The following is a 17,262-nucleotide window of genomic DNA, read 5'->3' as shown; positions in this document are numbered from 1 at the left end:
TATCATTAAGGTCACCCTCCACATAAAGAATATAGAGATGATAGGGAATAAATAAATCTATAAAAGACCCACGTCATATCAAAATTAGGAAAAATTGTATCATTGGTCCCTGTAGTTGGCTTAAATTATAAACTACTCAATATGGTATAAAAAATAATTGTAAGATCCTTGTAGTAGGCAAAAATTTTAAATTACTCCCTGAAGTCATTTTCCGTCTACAAACTTAACATAAACTGTTAGGTTGTCACGTTAGTCCAATAAAAACGCGACACGTGTTACTCTTAATAAAAAAATATATTAAAAATTAAAAACTTCAAATTTTATTTTATTTTCTTCAAAAAAACAAAAAGGAGGGGGGGGGGGGATTTTACCTATTATTTACTGCTATCTTCCACTATTCCTCGAGAAAATCTTCTTTCCTTTCCTTGTTTCATCTTCTTTCTGAAACACAACAAAATAAACCCGAATAGAAAAATAAAAAATAAAAATAAACCCTTTAACCAGCAAAGTTAGGATTCCTATTCCTCCTATGTTTAGGAATCCTTCACCAACCTGGTTAGGGATCCCTGAGGCTGTTGGGTTTAAGCAATTTGTACAATTGCTCGGTTATGTTGCAGTCGGTGGTCTAGTCCGTCGAATTGAAGCACAAAGATTGTTTCTTTTCCTCTTTGCTCTTCCTCCCTCACCTTCCTTTCGGTGGTTTGGACGAATCTTTCAACCAAATTTATGGAGCACAAAATTGACCGAATATCCGAATTGCCAGAACCTGTTCTAGAGCACATTCTCTCATTCATCCCCTTGAAGAAAAAAAATCTCCAGCTTAGTACATTCCCCATTCCAGAATTTGATCATATTTTTTCGGAATTTAATCCATTTCGTGTTGAAAAACTGGGCAATATTTCAAACAATGAGAAAAAGCAAACAATCCGGAGAAAGAAAGACGACTTCAGATATTTTGTGGAGAGAGTTTTACAAAGCCGTTATAGGCGAAGGCTAAGTATAAACAAGTTCAAGCTCATGATGATCTTGGATCATGAATCGGATTGTGCTCTTGTGGACAGTTGGATTGGCTACGCAATTGAAAGAAATGTCAAAGAGATTTATCTCGAAATTGTATCTCTGTTTGAGAGTGTTCTAACAGCAAAATCAATAACTGAGTTGAATTTGGTTGCGATTAAGTTGGACTCATTTTATAGTGAAGTTAACTTATCATCTTTGAGAAAGTTATCGTTGTATGCAGTTCGTGTGGAGGATCACCAGTTTATCCAAACTCTACTTACTGGTTGTCCTGTGGTGGAAGAAATATCACTCGAGGTTTGTCTTGGGTTGAAGAGTATACGTGTATCAGGTCTTCCTAAACTTATGGCCCTTAAGCTGACAGATAAACATGATCTTGAGAGGGTTGAGGTGCAAGCATCAACAACCCTTCAATCTTTACACATCCATAACCATAAACCATGCATGCAGATGAACCTAGCCCCGTGTGAAAACCTAAAGAAGTTAGTGTTATGTGCACCCACCACAACAGACAAATGGTTGCATGAGGTTCTTCTTAAACATCCACTCATAGAGTAGTTCTTGGATCTGACAAACTGCAATATGTTGGAAAGGGTTTGTATTTCAAGTAACCGCATGAAGATGTTGAAGTTTTTATGGTACGAAAAGCTGGTTGAAGTAAAAATTGATACTCCAAACTTACATGGACTCGTGTATTATGGTGGTGTTTTTTCCTTTTCTTCAAATGCTATGACTCTATCAGAGACTAATCTCTTTTTAAAAGGCGGAACTCTTTAGCATATTGAAGAGATTGCGGCATTCCTTGCAAAGTTAAGTCATCCCTGTTGAATAATAAACTAATTGTTAATAACATTTATTTGAGTCTTTTCTTATTCTTGAAAGTTACTAATTAAGTGACTTGAAGAGGTTGTATCTTTTGAGTTTTCAATAGTTATTTTACATAGGAGTTACATGGGAGTTATTTGAGATGTGAATGAATGTAGTTAATGTGAATAAGTTAAAAGGGTCATTTGTATCCTATAAATATCCATGTAAGCAAGTTATTTTTAATCAAGTTGAATAAAAGTATACAAAGTCATCTATTAATTTATTGTCTCTCTTCCTTCTCATTTTCTCTCTTAGTGTGTGTGTGGTTTTCAATTTCCAACAAACTGGTATCAGAGCTCAACTTATTGATCTTAGAGAAATGGCCAATTCAACCTTTCCATTTCAATTCCCTAACCTTTCCAAAGACAATTTTGATAATTAGTGCATTCGTATGAAGGCATTGCTTGGATCGCAAGATACTTGGGAGATTGTAGAAAAAGGTTACAGTGAGCTTAGTGACGAAGCTCAAAGAGAGGCTTGGCATAAACTTCGAAAGAAGGATCAACAAGCTCTCACCCTTATTTATCAATGTTTAGATGAGGCTATGTTCGAGAAGGTGGCAAATGCAACCACCTCCAAGCAAGCATGGAAGATTCTCCAAAACTCTTACTAAGGAGCTGATAAAGTGAAGAAAGTTCGACTTCAAACATTAAGAGGCGAATTTGAAGTTTTGCGAATGAAATAATCCAAGTCGATTGCGGATTATTTTTCAAGGGTGTTGGTCATAGTAAATCAAATGAAGAGATATGGAGAAAGATTGGAGGATGTTCGTATCATTGAAAAGATCCTTCATTTTTTGCAACAAAGATTTGACTATATCGTTGTCGTTATTGAAGAGTCAAAAGATTTAGAAACCATGAGTGTTGATCAACTCATGGAATCTTTTCAAGCCCATGAAGTAAGGCTCAACAAGAAGAAAGAAGAGCCATTGGAACAAGTTCTTGCTACAAAGATTTGTTTCAAAGATAAGGAAGAAGAACAAGAAATGAGTCAAAGAGGACAAGGACAAGGATGTGGACATGGACGAGGTTGTGGCTGTGGCCGTGGCCGTGGTAGAGGAAGAGGAAGAGGCAGACGTAATAGTTTCAATTACGAAGAAAGAGGTCAAGCATCAAGAGGACGAGGAAGAGGAAATAATTTGAAGCAATATGGAAGAAGGTATGATAAATCTCAAGTTAAATGTTATAATTGCCAAAAATATGGTCATTATGATTGGGAGTGTAGAAGCCATACTAACAATGTTGAAGAGAAAGTTAATTATTGTGAAAATGAGGAAGCGGAGACCATTTTGTTGCTAGCTTATAAAGGAGAAGAAATAGGAGAGAAGAACTCGTGGTATCTTGATAACGCGGCAAGTAACCATATGTGTGGAGACAAAAACAAGTTTGTGGAGCTTGATGAATCGGTGAGCGGGAATGTTACTTTTGGAGACTTATCTAAAGTTCCAATAAAAGGGAAAGGTACAATCTTAATTCGCTTGAAAAATGGAGAACATCAATTTATTACAAATGTTTATTTTGTTCCAAGTATGAAAAATAATATTTTGAGCTTGGGACAACTCTTGGAAAAAAACTATGAAATTCATATGAAAAATTGTAGTCTTTTACTAAGAGATGACAAGAAGAATTTGATAGCCAAAGTCCCATGACAAGCAATAGAATGTTTTTATTAAATATTCAAACGGATGTGGCTAAATGTCTCAAGACTTGTTTGAAAGATTCATCTTGGCTTTGGCATTTGAGGTTTTGACATGAAAATTTTGGCGGATTAAAATTGTTGGCACAAAAGAAGATGGTGAATGGCTTGCCTTCCATTAATCAACCGAATCAACTTTGCGAAGGATGTCTTGTTGGCAAACAATTCCGGAAAAGCTTTCCAAAAGAATCTACTACAAGAGCAAATGAGCCACTTCAACTTGTTCATGCGGATGTTTGTGGACCAATTAAGCCATCTTCATTCGGTAAAAACCGTTACTTCCTCCTTTTCATTGATGACTTTAGTAGAAAAATTTGAGTCTATTTTTTGAAGGAAAAATCTCAAGTCTTTGAAGTTTTCAAAAAATTCAAAGTCTTTGTAGAAAAACAAAGTGGTTATTGTATTAAATTATTGAGATCCGATAGAGGAGGTGAATTCACATCTAATAAATTTAAAGAATTTTTGTGAAGTAAATGGAATTCGTCGTCCTTTAACGGTTCCAAGATCACCACAACAAAATGGTGTTGTTGAAAGAAAGAATAGGACAATTCTTAATATGGCTCGAAGCATGTTAAAGACAAAGAGAATGCCTAAAGAATTTTGGGCAGAAGCTGTTGATTGTGCTGTATATTTATCAAACCGTTGTCCTACAAAAAGCCTATGGAACAAAACACCACAAGAAGCATGGAGCGAAAGAAAGCCAAGTGTCTCTCATTTGCGAGTTTTTAGAAGCATTGGCTATACACACGTATAAAAGCAAAAGGTACACTTTCATTGGTAAAAGCAAAAGGTTCACTTTCGTTGGTTATGACTCAAGTACTAAATGCTACAAGCTTTACAATCCAAATTCCAGCAAAATTGTAATTAGTAGAGATGTGGAGTTTGATGAATAAGATTTTTGGGATTGGAGCACTCAAGAGGAAGAAAAATATGATTTATTTCCTTTTCATGAAGAAGAAGAAAAGTCAAGAAACGAAGAGTTCACTACACCTTCGCCATCACCAACAAATTCTAGTACACCTTCGTCATCACCTTCGAGAGGAAGTTCTCATGAAAGGCCACCACACATGAGAAGTCTCCAAGAACTCTATGAGGTAACAGAGAATTTAAACGATGATCTAACTCTTTATTGTTATTTTGCGGATTGTGAACCAATAGGTTTTGAAGAAGCGGTGAAAGATGAAAAATGGAGAAATGCCATGGATGAGAAAATCAAAGCAATTGAAAAGAACAACACGTGGGAGTTGACGACTATTCCAAAAGAACAAAAACCCATTGGAGTGAAGTGGGTGTTCAAGGCAAAGAAGAATGTTAAAGGAGAAATCGAGAGATACAAAGCAAGGTTGGTTGCCAAGGGATATAGCCAACGACCCAACATTGATTATGGTGAAGTTTTTGCTCCTGTTGTACGGTTGGAAACCATAAGGATGGCTTAAAGCAAGCACCAAGGGCATGAAATAGTAAAATTGATAACTACTTTCAAAAGAATGGCTTCACCAAATGTCCTCATAAATATGCTCTTTATGCTAAGGTGTGTGAAAATGGAAATATTTTGCTTGTTTGTTTGTATGTGGATGATTTAATTTTTACAGGCAACAATCCAAGTATGTTCGAGGATTTCAAGAAAGCAATGACTCAAGAATTCGAAATGACAGATATTGGCCTCATGTCTTATTATCTTGGAATTGAAGTAAAGCAAATGGAGAAATGAATTTTTATTTCTCAAGGAAGTTTCGCAAGGGAAATGCTCAAAAAGTTCAAGATGAACAATTACAAAAATGTTAGCACTCCGATAGAATGTGGGATTAAATTGTCAAAGCATGAAGAAGGATGAAGGGTGGATCCAACAATCTTCAAGAGTTTAGTTGGAAGTTTGAGATATTGACATGCACAAGGCCGGATATTCTCTATGGAGTTGGGCTTGTTAGTCGTTATATGGAATCACCTACCACAACTCATTTCAAGGCGGCTAAAAGAATTCTTCGTTATGTCAAAGGTACAATTGATTTTGGTCTACTTTATCCATCCTCTAATGAATTCAAACTTGTGGGTTATAGTGATAGTGATTGGGGTGGAGATGTAGATGTAGATGATAGAAAGAGCACAACTGGATTTGTTTTTTATTTGGGGAGTTCGGCATTTACTTGGAGTTCTAAAAAGCAATCAATTGTGACACTTTCAACATGTGAAGCTGAATATGTTGCCACTACATCAAGTGTTTGTCATACAATTTGGTGGAGGAAATTGTTGAAAGAGCTACACATGCCACAAGAGGATGCTACGGAAATTTTTGTTGACAACAAGTCGGCAATTGCATTGGCGAAAAATCCGGTATTCCATGATCGGAGCAAACACATCGACAAGATGTATCATTTTATTAAAGAGTGCATTGTCAAGAAAGAGGTACAACTCAAGTTTATGAAGACTCATGATCAAGTTGCAGATATTTTTACAAAGCCCCTAAAGAATGAAATTTTTAGCAAGCTACGAGCATTACTTGGAGTCACTGGAAATTAAGTTTAAAAGGGGATGTTGAATAATAAACTTAATTTTTAATAACATTTATTTGAGTCTTTTCTTATTCTTGAAAGTTACTAATTAAGTGACTTGAAGAGGTTGTATCTTTTGAGTTTTCAATAGTTATTTTACATAGGATTTACATCGGAGTTATTTGAGATATAAATGAATGGAGTTAATGTGAAGAAGTTAGAAGAGTCATTTGTATCCTATAAATATCCATGTAAGCAAGTTATTTTTAATCAAGTTGAATAAAAGTATACAAAGTCCTCTATCAATTTATTGTCTCTCTTCCTTTTCATTCTCTCTCTTAGTGTGTGTGGTTTCCAATTTCCAACAATCCCAACATATTTAACTACACTGTCGAGGTATGCTTGTTTCTTTTATTTGATTCTTTTCCTCATTGGCTTCTTTCTTTTATTAACAATACAAGTGTTTTTGTTACTTTATGAAGAGTGTCAGTTTTCTAAAAGAGTTGAGAGAAATCCAACCATCCCCATTATATAATGTCAAGATGTTGAACCTAAAAGCACTTTGTTCGCGTAAGAGAAACGAAATCAGCGAACTTGTGGATGCCTTGTTGTGGATTTCTCCTCGTCTAGCGATTCTATTTATAGAATGGGACGATGTCTATATTTTTCAAGGTATTACATAGATTCATTTCTTCGAATATAAAAACTTGCTCCTTTGTACTTTTAATATCTCATGATGCTCTAATTATTTAATGCTTCAAACTAAATTACCGAACTAAAAAGTCATTCTCCTTCTCATGCTAAATGAGGTTCCTTCACACTTTTGGTTGCAATTCATATCAGAAGTAAAATTTGCTTGAAAAGAATAGGAGGCACAGTTTTACTTGATTCAAAACCGAGTATTTAGGCAAATGATCAATGTCTTGTCGTGAAAGGCATCTGTCCAAGAAAGTCCAACTACAGTCTACTGTCTAGGCCTATATATTGGATTAGAAGATGATATCGTGTGCTTCTGAAGTTCATTACAAGGTCCTTTTAATTACTTTCGAATTCAGGATGTATGACGTTCTTCCCATATTAACAATGTGTGCCATGGCTGTGTTCCTCGATCTCCACCTTTATTGTAAAAGAAGGAAGAGAACTAACCGGTTGAGTCCTTCTAAGTCCAAACCTTCTTCTTTCTATGTAGGTAGGAGTGATATGTAGTTGATTTAGATTTCTAATTGGGTTTTCTTCTGTTATAGGTTCTTACACGGTGGGGAAATGAAGAGTTCCTTTAAAAAACAAAGACAAAACAATCACTACTATGAGCAAAATTCATCCATCTACGTCTCCATTGGTGAAGAGAGGATGGGCTTACTAATTGAGTCCTATATCATTTTAAGGGTCAACTTAAGAAGCAATCATTTTATAATGAAACTTTTAATATTATTTTTTTTCACTTTCTCGTAATATTTCTCCTATTTTGTTATAATTCATTCTTGAAATAATTATAATGTCTAATTTGATCTTTTTGTGCCCATGTGCAGCACTTCCATTAAAGCCTAAAAGTTAGGATGGTGCTACTACAATACTAGTTTATATATTAATGAAAATTTTCCTGATGGAAAAATGATTGTTATTGCTATCCAATGTTCATATTTCTGAATTATATTTCAATACCCTTTTTCTTTTAGCCTAAAGTAGACTTATTTGACACCATTAAGAACCTTTTAACTTTTGAGAGATTTTTTTTTTTTTTTTTTGCTTTTTTTCTCTAGAAACAGAAATTAAGATGATGTTTGTTTTGGCATTTTTAATAATGTTACTAAATTCATGCTCGTATTTCAGTTCTCATATGAAAACCCAGTTTATAGAGGGGAGAAGTTCAAATTGTTGCAAACTGCTTCCAAATCCATGTTGGTGGCATTGCTTAAAGACTATCCAGATTGAAGACTTTGGAGGATCTGGAGATAAGAAAGCTCTAAAAAAATATTTTGTTGAGAATGCAGAAATATTAGAGGACTTCCAATATGTTTAAGGAGCTCAATTAAGAGGATTTGTAAATGAAAGTATTCTAAAAAAGTGTCTTCTAGAGATGTGCATAATTCTTTGAAGTTGTCTCATAGATTGTAACTTTTGAATCGACTTGTAGAATCTTTTAAATTGATTTTCTGGTATTTATTTTTTACTTTTTCAATGTATTGTAGAAGACGTAAGGGAAGGGTTTGTAAGATTTATAAGATTTATCATGCATTCACTAGCATGGAACCATACTGAAGTTATTATTAAAAAATAATAAAGAAAAATAAAGAAAAAGAAAAGAAATAAGAAATAATTGAAATACTATAATATATGTTGATACCCTAAATATTCTTAAGATTATTTGTATTTAATAAAGGCTGATAACAATCTAACCCCTTATGAATGACTGTTGTCCTCAAGAGTCATAGTTGGATATTGTTTTTCCATATTCGCTCTCATGGGTCATGAGCCTTAATTATAAACATATGCTCACACCTATGGCTAGCGCCATACTTCTTAATCAGCACCTATGTTGATTGGAAAACTATTTGATGAATTACGAATTACCAACCTGGTGGGTGTTGGGGAAGTTTTGATTTTAGCTGAAATCTTATGATTGCCATACGTCGGTTTAAGTGGATTTACGCAAGGCAACATTTATAGCTTAGTACACACAAGCTCGAGTCGGAGCCCGAAGCCACTTCGATTGCAAAAGAGATAATTAGGTGATGCAGGATGAGACAAAAATAAATTGGTCATTTAGTTTATTTAGAGTATTGATTTTATTTGAAATTCAATGATGGGCTTAATCTAAAGTTTTAAGTTATTTATAACTCAATAATGGGCTTAGCCCAAAGTCACTCATATTAGGATTATAGTAGAGTTAGTCTATGAGGCTATTTAAGCATAATGATCTATTATAATAGGGAGATGATGATTTATAGAAAAGACATATGTTTCTTTGAGGTGTGATTCCTCTGTTCTTTTGGTGATGAGATTCTGCCAAAACCATCTAGTTCAATCTATCATCTTCGTTATTTTGATGAGACTTTAAATTTACGTAAGATTTATATTTATTTTATGTTATTTTTCTATCTCTACTGCGTAGATTTGCATCTTTGAGTCAAGCAACAAGTACATGACTGCCTTGATCGATTCCTGTAGGCCATTAACAAAATAGCTCCCCTATGGCAAATATCCCACCTTAGCGAGTAATGTCTTGAATTTGGTTTGGTAATCTCGTATTGATCCTTCTTGCTAAAGTTTAATCAATTCACCATGCATATTGCGCATAGCTTCACCTACGAGACCACCCAGCCCTCTTGACAAATTAAGTAATTGGTTCCAAAGTTGAGCGTCATCTTCCACAACACGATCTTCTTGTGGTGTTCCGCGATAGCACACAAATGGTTACGCCTCTTCCTCACCGTTGTAGCGAGGAAAATCAAGATATGACTGTGTGTAATTGATCCTCGATTGGAGTTTTCTTCCCAGGTGCATGCCTTGCATATCCTAGGATGATTCCCCCTATCCTTTATGCCTAAGCTCTAATACCACTTTGGTATGGACCGATGGTATTAGAGGATTTAGGACCTATTTTGGGGTAGGTTAGTTCAAGCAATGTTGAAAATGGTGGATATTTTGAAGGAGATCGAGGTGACCTCCTAATTTTCATACAAGATGAAAAAAAAATTTTTCCGAGTGAAATATTTTATGAAGATATTATTCAAGAAACCTAGGGTATTATAGCAAAACCCTTACAAGATGGTCAACGCTTACATGGGAAGTATCCCTCTTTTCAAAAAAGAAATAATTGAAATACTAAAAGGGAAAGTGAAAAATAAATACTCATAATTAACATGTGTGTGATCAATTGTGCAACAAAATATAAAATGCAGAATTTAAAAGAGATATTTTGTTGACGAAGTGGAAACTCGTATCAAGAGAAAAACCACTCCGGGGCAACCAAATCCAGAAAATCCACTATTCAAAAGATAAAGCTAGTTTCAAGACAATAATACTTACATAACCCGATGGAGTAGTCGTACCTCTAACTCTAACATGTACATATACGTGAACACTTCCCAACCATACCTCGTGTCTGAAGGGGTCTTTAATAGACTCCTTTAACTTAGAGCTCCTCCCTAAGTTAGACTTCAAGTTCATCAAATCACACACACAAACTCTAAGAGAGCTAGCAGATACAACGATCTCTGCCTAAACACTCTCCCTTAGCACATTGGAATTCTATATAGATTCCTTACTAATAAGCAGCCTAGAAACCCCTTTAAATAGGCTTTAGAAAACCTAGTTCTACCCAAACTCGGATTCCATAGGCGGCATTCGAACCTACAACTAAAACTTCGAGTAATCACTAAAGCGCATCCAGACTTGCAACCCTGGCGTCCGAGCAGTTGCATAAAGTACTTCCAACGTCCGCAGTCAACGCATTTGCGTCCAGACCTTCATCCAGACTTTTGCTCTTTGTGGCTCGCATCTACTGGTCCGTCCGAACTCCTTCCAGACTTTTGTTCTCCGACTTCAACGTCTGTTGGACCGTTCGGACCTTCATAGGAATTTTGCTCTCGGTGTTGAGCGTCTGGACTTTGGCATCTGGGTGTCCGGACAGGCTGTAGGGAAAACCGACTTCCTAAGCTATAAAGTCTCCAGAATATTTCCTTCAACAGGAAATTGCCTTCTTAGGGATATTCTGTGCAGATATCATGTCTTGATCAGTCCATTCCATATTTGGAATTAATACTCTTCAATATTCTTCTGGAAGACTCTGAATTACGATGTTCCTGTTATAGCAGTCCCTGAAATGGAAGTCATTGATATGGAAGCGTTTTTCTCAAACAGAATGTAGCCAAAAAAAAAAAAACCAACAGAAAGCATCCCTACAAGTGTGGAGTGATTAGACATGACAAATGGGGCTACGAAAAGCTTGGGGGAAGACGACTTCATGGGGAAGAGGGTGATCCTCAGTTTGGTCCCTGGCTACGCGCAAACTCACCTAATCGTCGAGTGGGTTCTAGCGGTCGGACCAACAGTGATGCTCCACCGAGTAGAACAAATGGACCCAAATCTTAGAAGGGGATACACAACCTTTACGCGAAGAGCAGCAGATCAAATGGGGGAGAATCTAGGCAACCACCGGCAAATCAAATCCCAATAAAGGAAACTGACAATTCAGGCGAGAGAGGGGTAAATGATGGCGTAATGGAAGGCATAATTCCCAGGACTTCCTCACCTGCTACAGTTGAATCTGAAACCCCAAATCCTCATAAGGGAAGTCATTATGACCACGATTCAAGGCATATGATTGTGGCTATGAGCGTTGATGAGGCTACTCCTGATCATGGAAATAACGATAGAACCAATGATGGAAATAATGATCTGGAAATGCAGCTAAGGGCAAGAAGATCCAAGCCAGATAATTCTGAAGTAATGCCAGGGGTTGATACTGAAGATGTGGGCCATTGGGACTTGAGGATGGGGAAGATGAATTGGACCCTACAAGACCGTCAATTAATTATGGCCCAACTGGAACCTTTCAACTCAGATAGAAAAGTCAAGCCACGTGTATTGCCTGTGGACGAGAGCAATCATGTGGACCATCTTGTCGGTAAACACTCTGGTCTATCAAGGGTTGAAGTGAAGCAGAACGACGGGCTTGTCCTCTCTCGGTGGAAAAGGTGAGCTCAAGCAGGACCAACGCCAAATCCTCAAGTGACTCTAGGAGGCAGCATCACAGGAAAATGGAAGAATGAAACCGAACACCATGGAAATTTTGGCATGCAAGGAAAGCGAGGGAAAAAATCAGTACCAGAGAAGGATACCCGGGCAACTGATAAGGAGGAGGCTAAAGCTCAGCCCCGCTGTTCACCATGAATGTTTTGAGCTAGAACTGTCGGGGGCTTGGTAACCCCCACACAATTCGTAATCTTCATCAAATGGTGAAGGTAAGGCGACCAACTATGGTTTTTCTTACAGAAACCAAAGTGCTGCATAATACGGTAACTTTTCTAAGGAATAAGCTCGGTTTTGAGCATATGTTTGTAGTTGATTGTAAAGGTCGAAGTGGTGGGCTCATTCTATTATGACAATTTTCTATTCAATTGGAGATTCAAAACTATAGTGCCCGACATATTAATGCCTTCATTAAAAAACATGGAAATTATATGGAATGGGAAGTTTACAAGTATTTATGACAACCCGGAGATTACAAAGCAAAATGAGACATTGGCACTACTGAGGCATCTCTCCCAAACCCAACCCAAACCGTGGCTTTTGTGTGGGTGATTTCAACGAAATCCTAACAATTTATAAGGAAAAGGGTTCCGCAAGGCGACCACATAGTCAAATGGAAGCATTCAAAAGAAAACTTGAAGACTACCAGTTGAGTGATTTGGGCTCCAAAGGTCCCCAATTCACATGGAATAATGGTCGCTCTGGACGGGATTTCACCATGGAGAGGCTCGACAGAGGGGTCATAAACTTGGAGTGGTGCGATATACATGGGTTCGTGGTAGTTTCAGTGTTAGCCTCTACGAGTTCTGATCATCACCCAATCCTAATCACCTACCTTTCACCAAATGAGATTCAATGGCACACTTGTAGAAAGTTTCGTGCTGAAAATAGATGGAATATGCTCAAGGATTACAAACCTACAATACATCGTATCTAGAAGGCTAAAACAGGGCCCATGGACAAGTGGAAAACAATTCGAGGTAAACTCCAAAGCTAGCAATCCTTATTACAGAAATGGATGCGCGTAGCCGATCATAACACAGAGTTGTAGATAAGGAAGAAAACCAGGGAATTGGAATCTTTGCAGACAAATCCTTCGTGTCGATCTTTGGAAGACGAAGGCAAACTTAAAGAAAGCTGCATGAGCTACTAAAAGAAGAAGAAATGAAGTGGAAACAACGAGCACAAGTGAATTGGCTTAAACCCGGTGACCACAACACTAGGTATTTTCATGCTTGTGCTAATACCCGAAGAGCAAGAAATTTGATAACTCGGATTAGAGACAGGGCTGGAAATTTATGTTCTTCTCAAACAAATATAGAACAAGCCTTCACCTCTTTCTTCCAGGAGTTGTTCATTGCTAATCCAATTCATGATCACATTGAGACATGCACTCAAGCTATTAGACCCAAGGTCACAACTGTGATGAACCAACAGTTGCTGGCACCCTTCACTATGGAGGATATTGGCGTTGCTCTCAATCAGATGGCTCCGACCAAGACTCCGGGTCTAGATGGTTTCTAGATGGTTTCTCTGTAGATTTATTCCAACAAAATTGGGAGACAGTCCATGTTGAGGTATGTGAGGCTATCCTACATTTCTTTAATACGAGCAAATTGGATGTTGCTATTAATACCACCAATATTGCTCTTGTGCCTAAAATCTCCAACCCCGAATGTGTCATTGATTATCGCCCCATTAATCTATGCAATGTTCTGAACAAGTTAGTCTCTAAAGTGTTGGCCAATAGACTAAAGAAGTTCCTCCCCCAAATCATATCTCCCTACCAAAGTACATTCATCACAGGCAGACTCATCATTAATAATGTCGTAGCTGCTTATGAGACTCTGTATACAATGCTAACATGTGTAGTAAGGTAGGTTTTATAGGAATCAAACTTGATATGAGCAAAGCATACAATAGGGTGTAGTGATGTTTCTTGGATGCAGTAATGAAAAGAAAGGGGTTCGCAGAGCGGTGGGTTCAATTGATCATGGAATGTGTCAGATCAATATCATATGCAGTCTTAATCAATGGCAAAGAGGTGGGTGGTATCCAGCCAACACGAGGTTTGCAGCAAGGGGATCCTCTATTCTCTTACCTATTTCTTTTATGTGCTGAGGCGCTCAACTCTCTACCAAAACAAGCTGAGCTTAATGTGAGTGTCAATGGAGTCCACACATCCAAACATGGTCCACGTATAAGTCATCTTTTCTTTGCTGATGATAGCCTACTATTCCGTAAAGCAAACCCAGTTGAATGGCGTCGGCTGCTGAATATCTTGGACAAATACGAAGCTGCATCCAACCAAAAACTTAACATGGCAAAAACCTCTATCTTCTTTAGTTGTAATACAAGTGAGGTAAAACGACATGAGATTACTAGTCTCTCTGGTCTTAGGGCTACCTATAGGTATGTGATAAGTGCCAAAAGTTATATATTCAAACCCCTTAATTCACATGTGTTAATCTCTTAGTTTTGTAATAATTTGATGATTTATATTGTTTTTATGTTTTTTTTTGTATTTTATAGGTTTTGAAAAAAAATCCATCAAATTCCAAGATTAGAACGAAGTCGAAAAATTCACTTTTGGAAAGATTCAACTCCAAATCAATTTTGTATTTGAGAAGAGAAGTCGGCAAAATCTGTTATTTTTGGAAAGAATCCAGAATGAGCATGTCTTGTATTTTAATTATAACTTTCTGCTCAAGTATCGAATTGCAGTGAAATTAGCATCGTTGGAAGGCAATACAAAAAGAAAAAAATTATGCATGAAATAGGTTTTTCCTAATTTGAACATTTACTATGCCAAAAATGCCCCACAATAAAGGACCACAAATCTGGATGAATTTGGAATTTTTTTTCCTTATTGGATTGGATTTTCAGTCTTCTACTTGGACTAGGAGATTGACTATCAAATTTTATGAAATTACTAGGGTTTCTAGGATTCTCTTAATCCCTATAAATAGACCTCTAAACATTGAAAAATGACACAAGCTTTGGGAAGAATCAAATGCTACTTCAAGAAGGGGGTTCTCTGTAGTGTTCTTTGTCTTTGTTATTTTCTTATGAGGATGATTTTCATCCAAATTATGTGAAACTAATACTTTACTTAAAGCTCAATTGAAGCCCTAATCATGTCTCTTTAAGGTTGCAATTGGCGTATTTGCTACAATTCATATACTAATGCTTAACTTGATTATTTCCTGTGTTCTTCAATTCCTCATATGTTTTTGCTTGACTATCATATGCATGTGGTATAGACTTATTATTTATGTCAATTTGGATGGCCGAGTCCTGGGCATAATAGAATAAAGAAAGAACCCAATCACAGGTTCTTGGATTAATCAACATGGAAAACCGGATGTAGATGCCATCCTCTAGACTTCATGTGTTTGTCGATCTTCATAGTTTTATGCTTTCTTAAAGACATTAGAGTATATGACATGCCTAATCCTTTGAGAAAGAAAATAATTTGAGTAGATGACATGCCTAATTCGTTGTTTAGGAAGATCAATAGCCTAAGGAGTAGATGTTATACTCTTAGGTTGGCAAACATTAAGTATCATGTTATGATTGTAGCATTGTGCATTGTGAATCTTAATTGAGTATGATTAGCAATGGATATCGAAGCCCTACCTTTTCTTCTTATTATTTCAATTCAATATTTTATCTCATCTCATTCAATATATTTATTTAGGAAATTCTGTTTAAGCATAATTTATATCAATCCTCATGGAAATGATCTCGTATTTGCCTTCTATACTATTATTTTGATCTTGTGCACTTGCGAGTAAAATGTACAATTATTTACCTATTTATTTAGGTAGACATTTGCACAACTGTATGACAAATACATTGGTCTACCAACCCTTATTGGACGATCACGAGCTACAGCTTCCCAAAGTATCAAGGATAAAGCGTGGAATCGTCTCAACAACTGGAAAGTTAAATTCCTCTTCCAAGCCAGAAAAGAAATATTGTCACGCCCCCGTTTTGGAATATAAGGGAAACGCGAACTAAGTGAGTTTATGAAAAAGACAGAGAGTTTCAAGACACGAGTAATAGTTCTAATTATACTATCTATAATAGCAGTATCAAAAATTTACACTGGGGTTCAAAGTTATTTACAACTCAAAAGAAAAGTGGTAATACAAAAGCTAGCAATCAACATTGCTAGATAACCACTTTAGTTAAGGGACAGTAATGTGTACAGTTTCCATAACAAAATAAAACTGTACTAATGTAATCTTTTAGCTCTACAGTCCTTGTCCACGAAGGAGTCCCCAGGTACTAAAACTCTTGCTATTTACAGATATCTACATCATCAGCTAGTCCACAGAATAGTAGGTTCAGGTTGCCCACTGACGGGGCCAGATCTGTGGATCACTAACAACCAGGAGTCCCACTGGTACTCCTCCTCTCATGACGATTATATAAACTTTCATCTGAAAAAGGTTATGAGGAAAATGGGTGAGTTCGACAACTCAGTAAGGAAATATCAACGCTAGGAAAATAAAACATGCTATAAACTCTTTAGTCATGTATAATGATGTTTTATACAAAAATAACAAAATGAACAATTAAAACTGACTTTATAAGTATAATTAACAGAACTTAAAAATAAGTGAACAAGAAACATCAATAATAGTATGAGAAATTTTATAAACAATCAAGTAAGTTATTTTCATCTAATTTCTGATAAAATTGTAGCTGTGGTTTAACCCTTTATAAACTCTACACCGCCAGTTCCCGTGAGCGGGGCACGTTGGCTTTGTCCAATGGACCTATAGACTCAGCCTGTCGTCACAGAGAAGAGTCGTCGGGTTGGAGATCTACCCTAGGTGAAGGCCAACCCCGGCCGATAGCACACACCGTATTTTGGTATGCTTGCCTTGCTACCCTATATGGTACCGATCTTAACTGTAGTAGTGCCTTAGGATTTAAAAAATTACTGCACATGAACGTTTTCTGTAATACTGTAGGCTCTGCTATAACTGTATACTTTACTTTAAAACTGTAAGAGCCGTTTTTATAACTATAGTCATGTGCAGACTTTAAACTTTAGATCCTCTTTTTCATTCAAAACTATGTAAATCATAAACTTTAGAATACTTTATAATCAAATCTTTGAATTGCTCTTTCTCATAGCTGTAAGTATGTATAATCCATGACTTTTAAAATGCTCTTAATCATAACTGTAAATTTATGCACAAAATTGCATGAATAATAACACATAAGTAAATAAAGCTTAACATTGATATAATTAAATTCACATGAGTAAATGCCTCATAAAATTCCCCTACACTTTTCTCAAAAGATTTGTAGTAAAATCTTGTTTGGAGTTTTTCAGTATTGTATCCCCTTACCTAGATTTGCCCTTAACGTCAGGGTTGAGCCTTTTCCTAAATAAAAACACAAGGGTAAATTTTTAAAGGAA

The 17,262-nt window shown here is 36.5% G+C and overlaps 1 protein-coding gene across 1 annotated transcript; it reads left to right on the top strand.

The window, feature by feature from the left end:
* The first annotated feature begins 726 nt into the window (after positions 1 to 726).
* LOC133871452 (F-box/LRR-repeat protein At3g03360-like) lies at positions 727 to 1,575 on the top strand. Its single transcript, XM_062308902.1, has one exon. The coding sequence runs from the start codon at positions 727 to 729 to the stop codon at positions 1,573 to 1,575; it is 849 nt and encodes a 282-aa protein (XP_062164886.1).
* The last annotated feature ends 15,687 nt before the right edge of the window (positions 1,576 to 17,262 follow it).

Source organism: Alnus glutinosa, chromosome 6 (assembly GCF_958979055.1).
Source record: "Alnus glutinosa chromosome 6, dhAlnGlut1.1, whole genome shotgun sequence".
Lineage (NCBI taxonomy): Eukaryota > Viridiplantae > Streptophyta > Magnoliopsida > Fagales > Betulaceae > Alnus > Alnus glutinosa.
The sequence above is the reverse complement of the archived record's forward strand: the minus strand, read 5'-3'. Positions and strand labels throughout refer to the sequence as shown.

Bases quoted from the DNA above. Each gene is read 5' to 3' on its own strand.
- LOC133871452 (XM_062308902.1), top strand. From the start codon at position 727: ATGGAGCACAAAATTGACCGAATATCCGAATTGCCAGAACCTGTTCTA.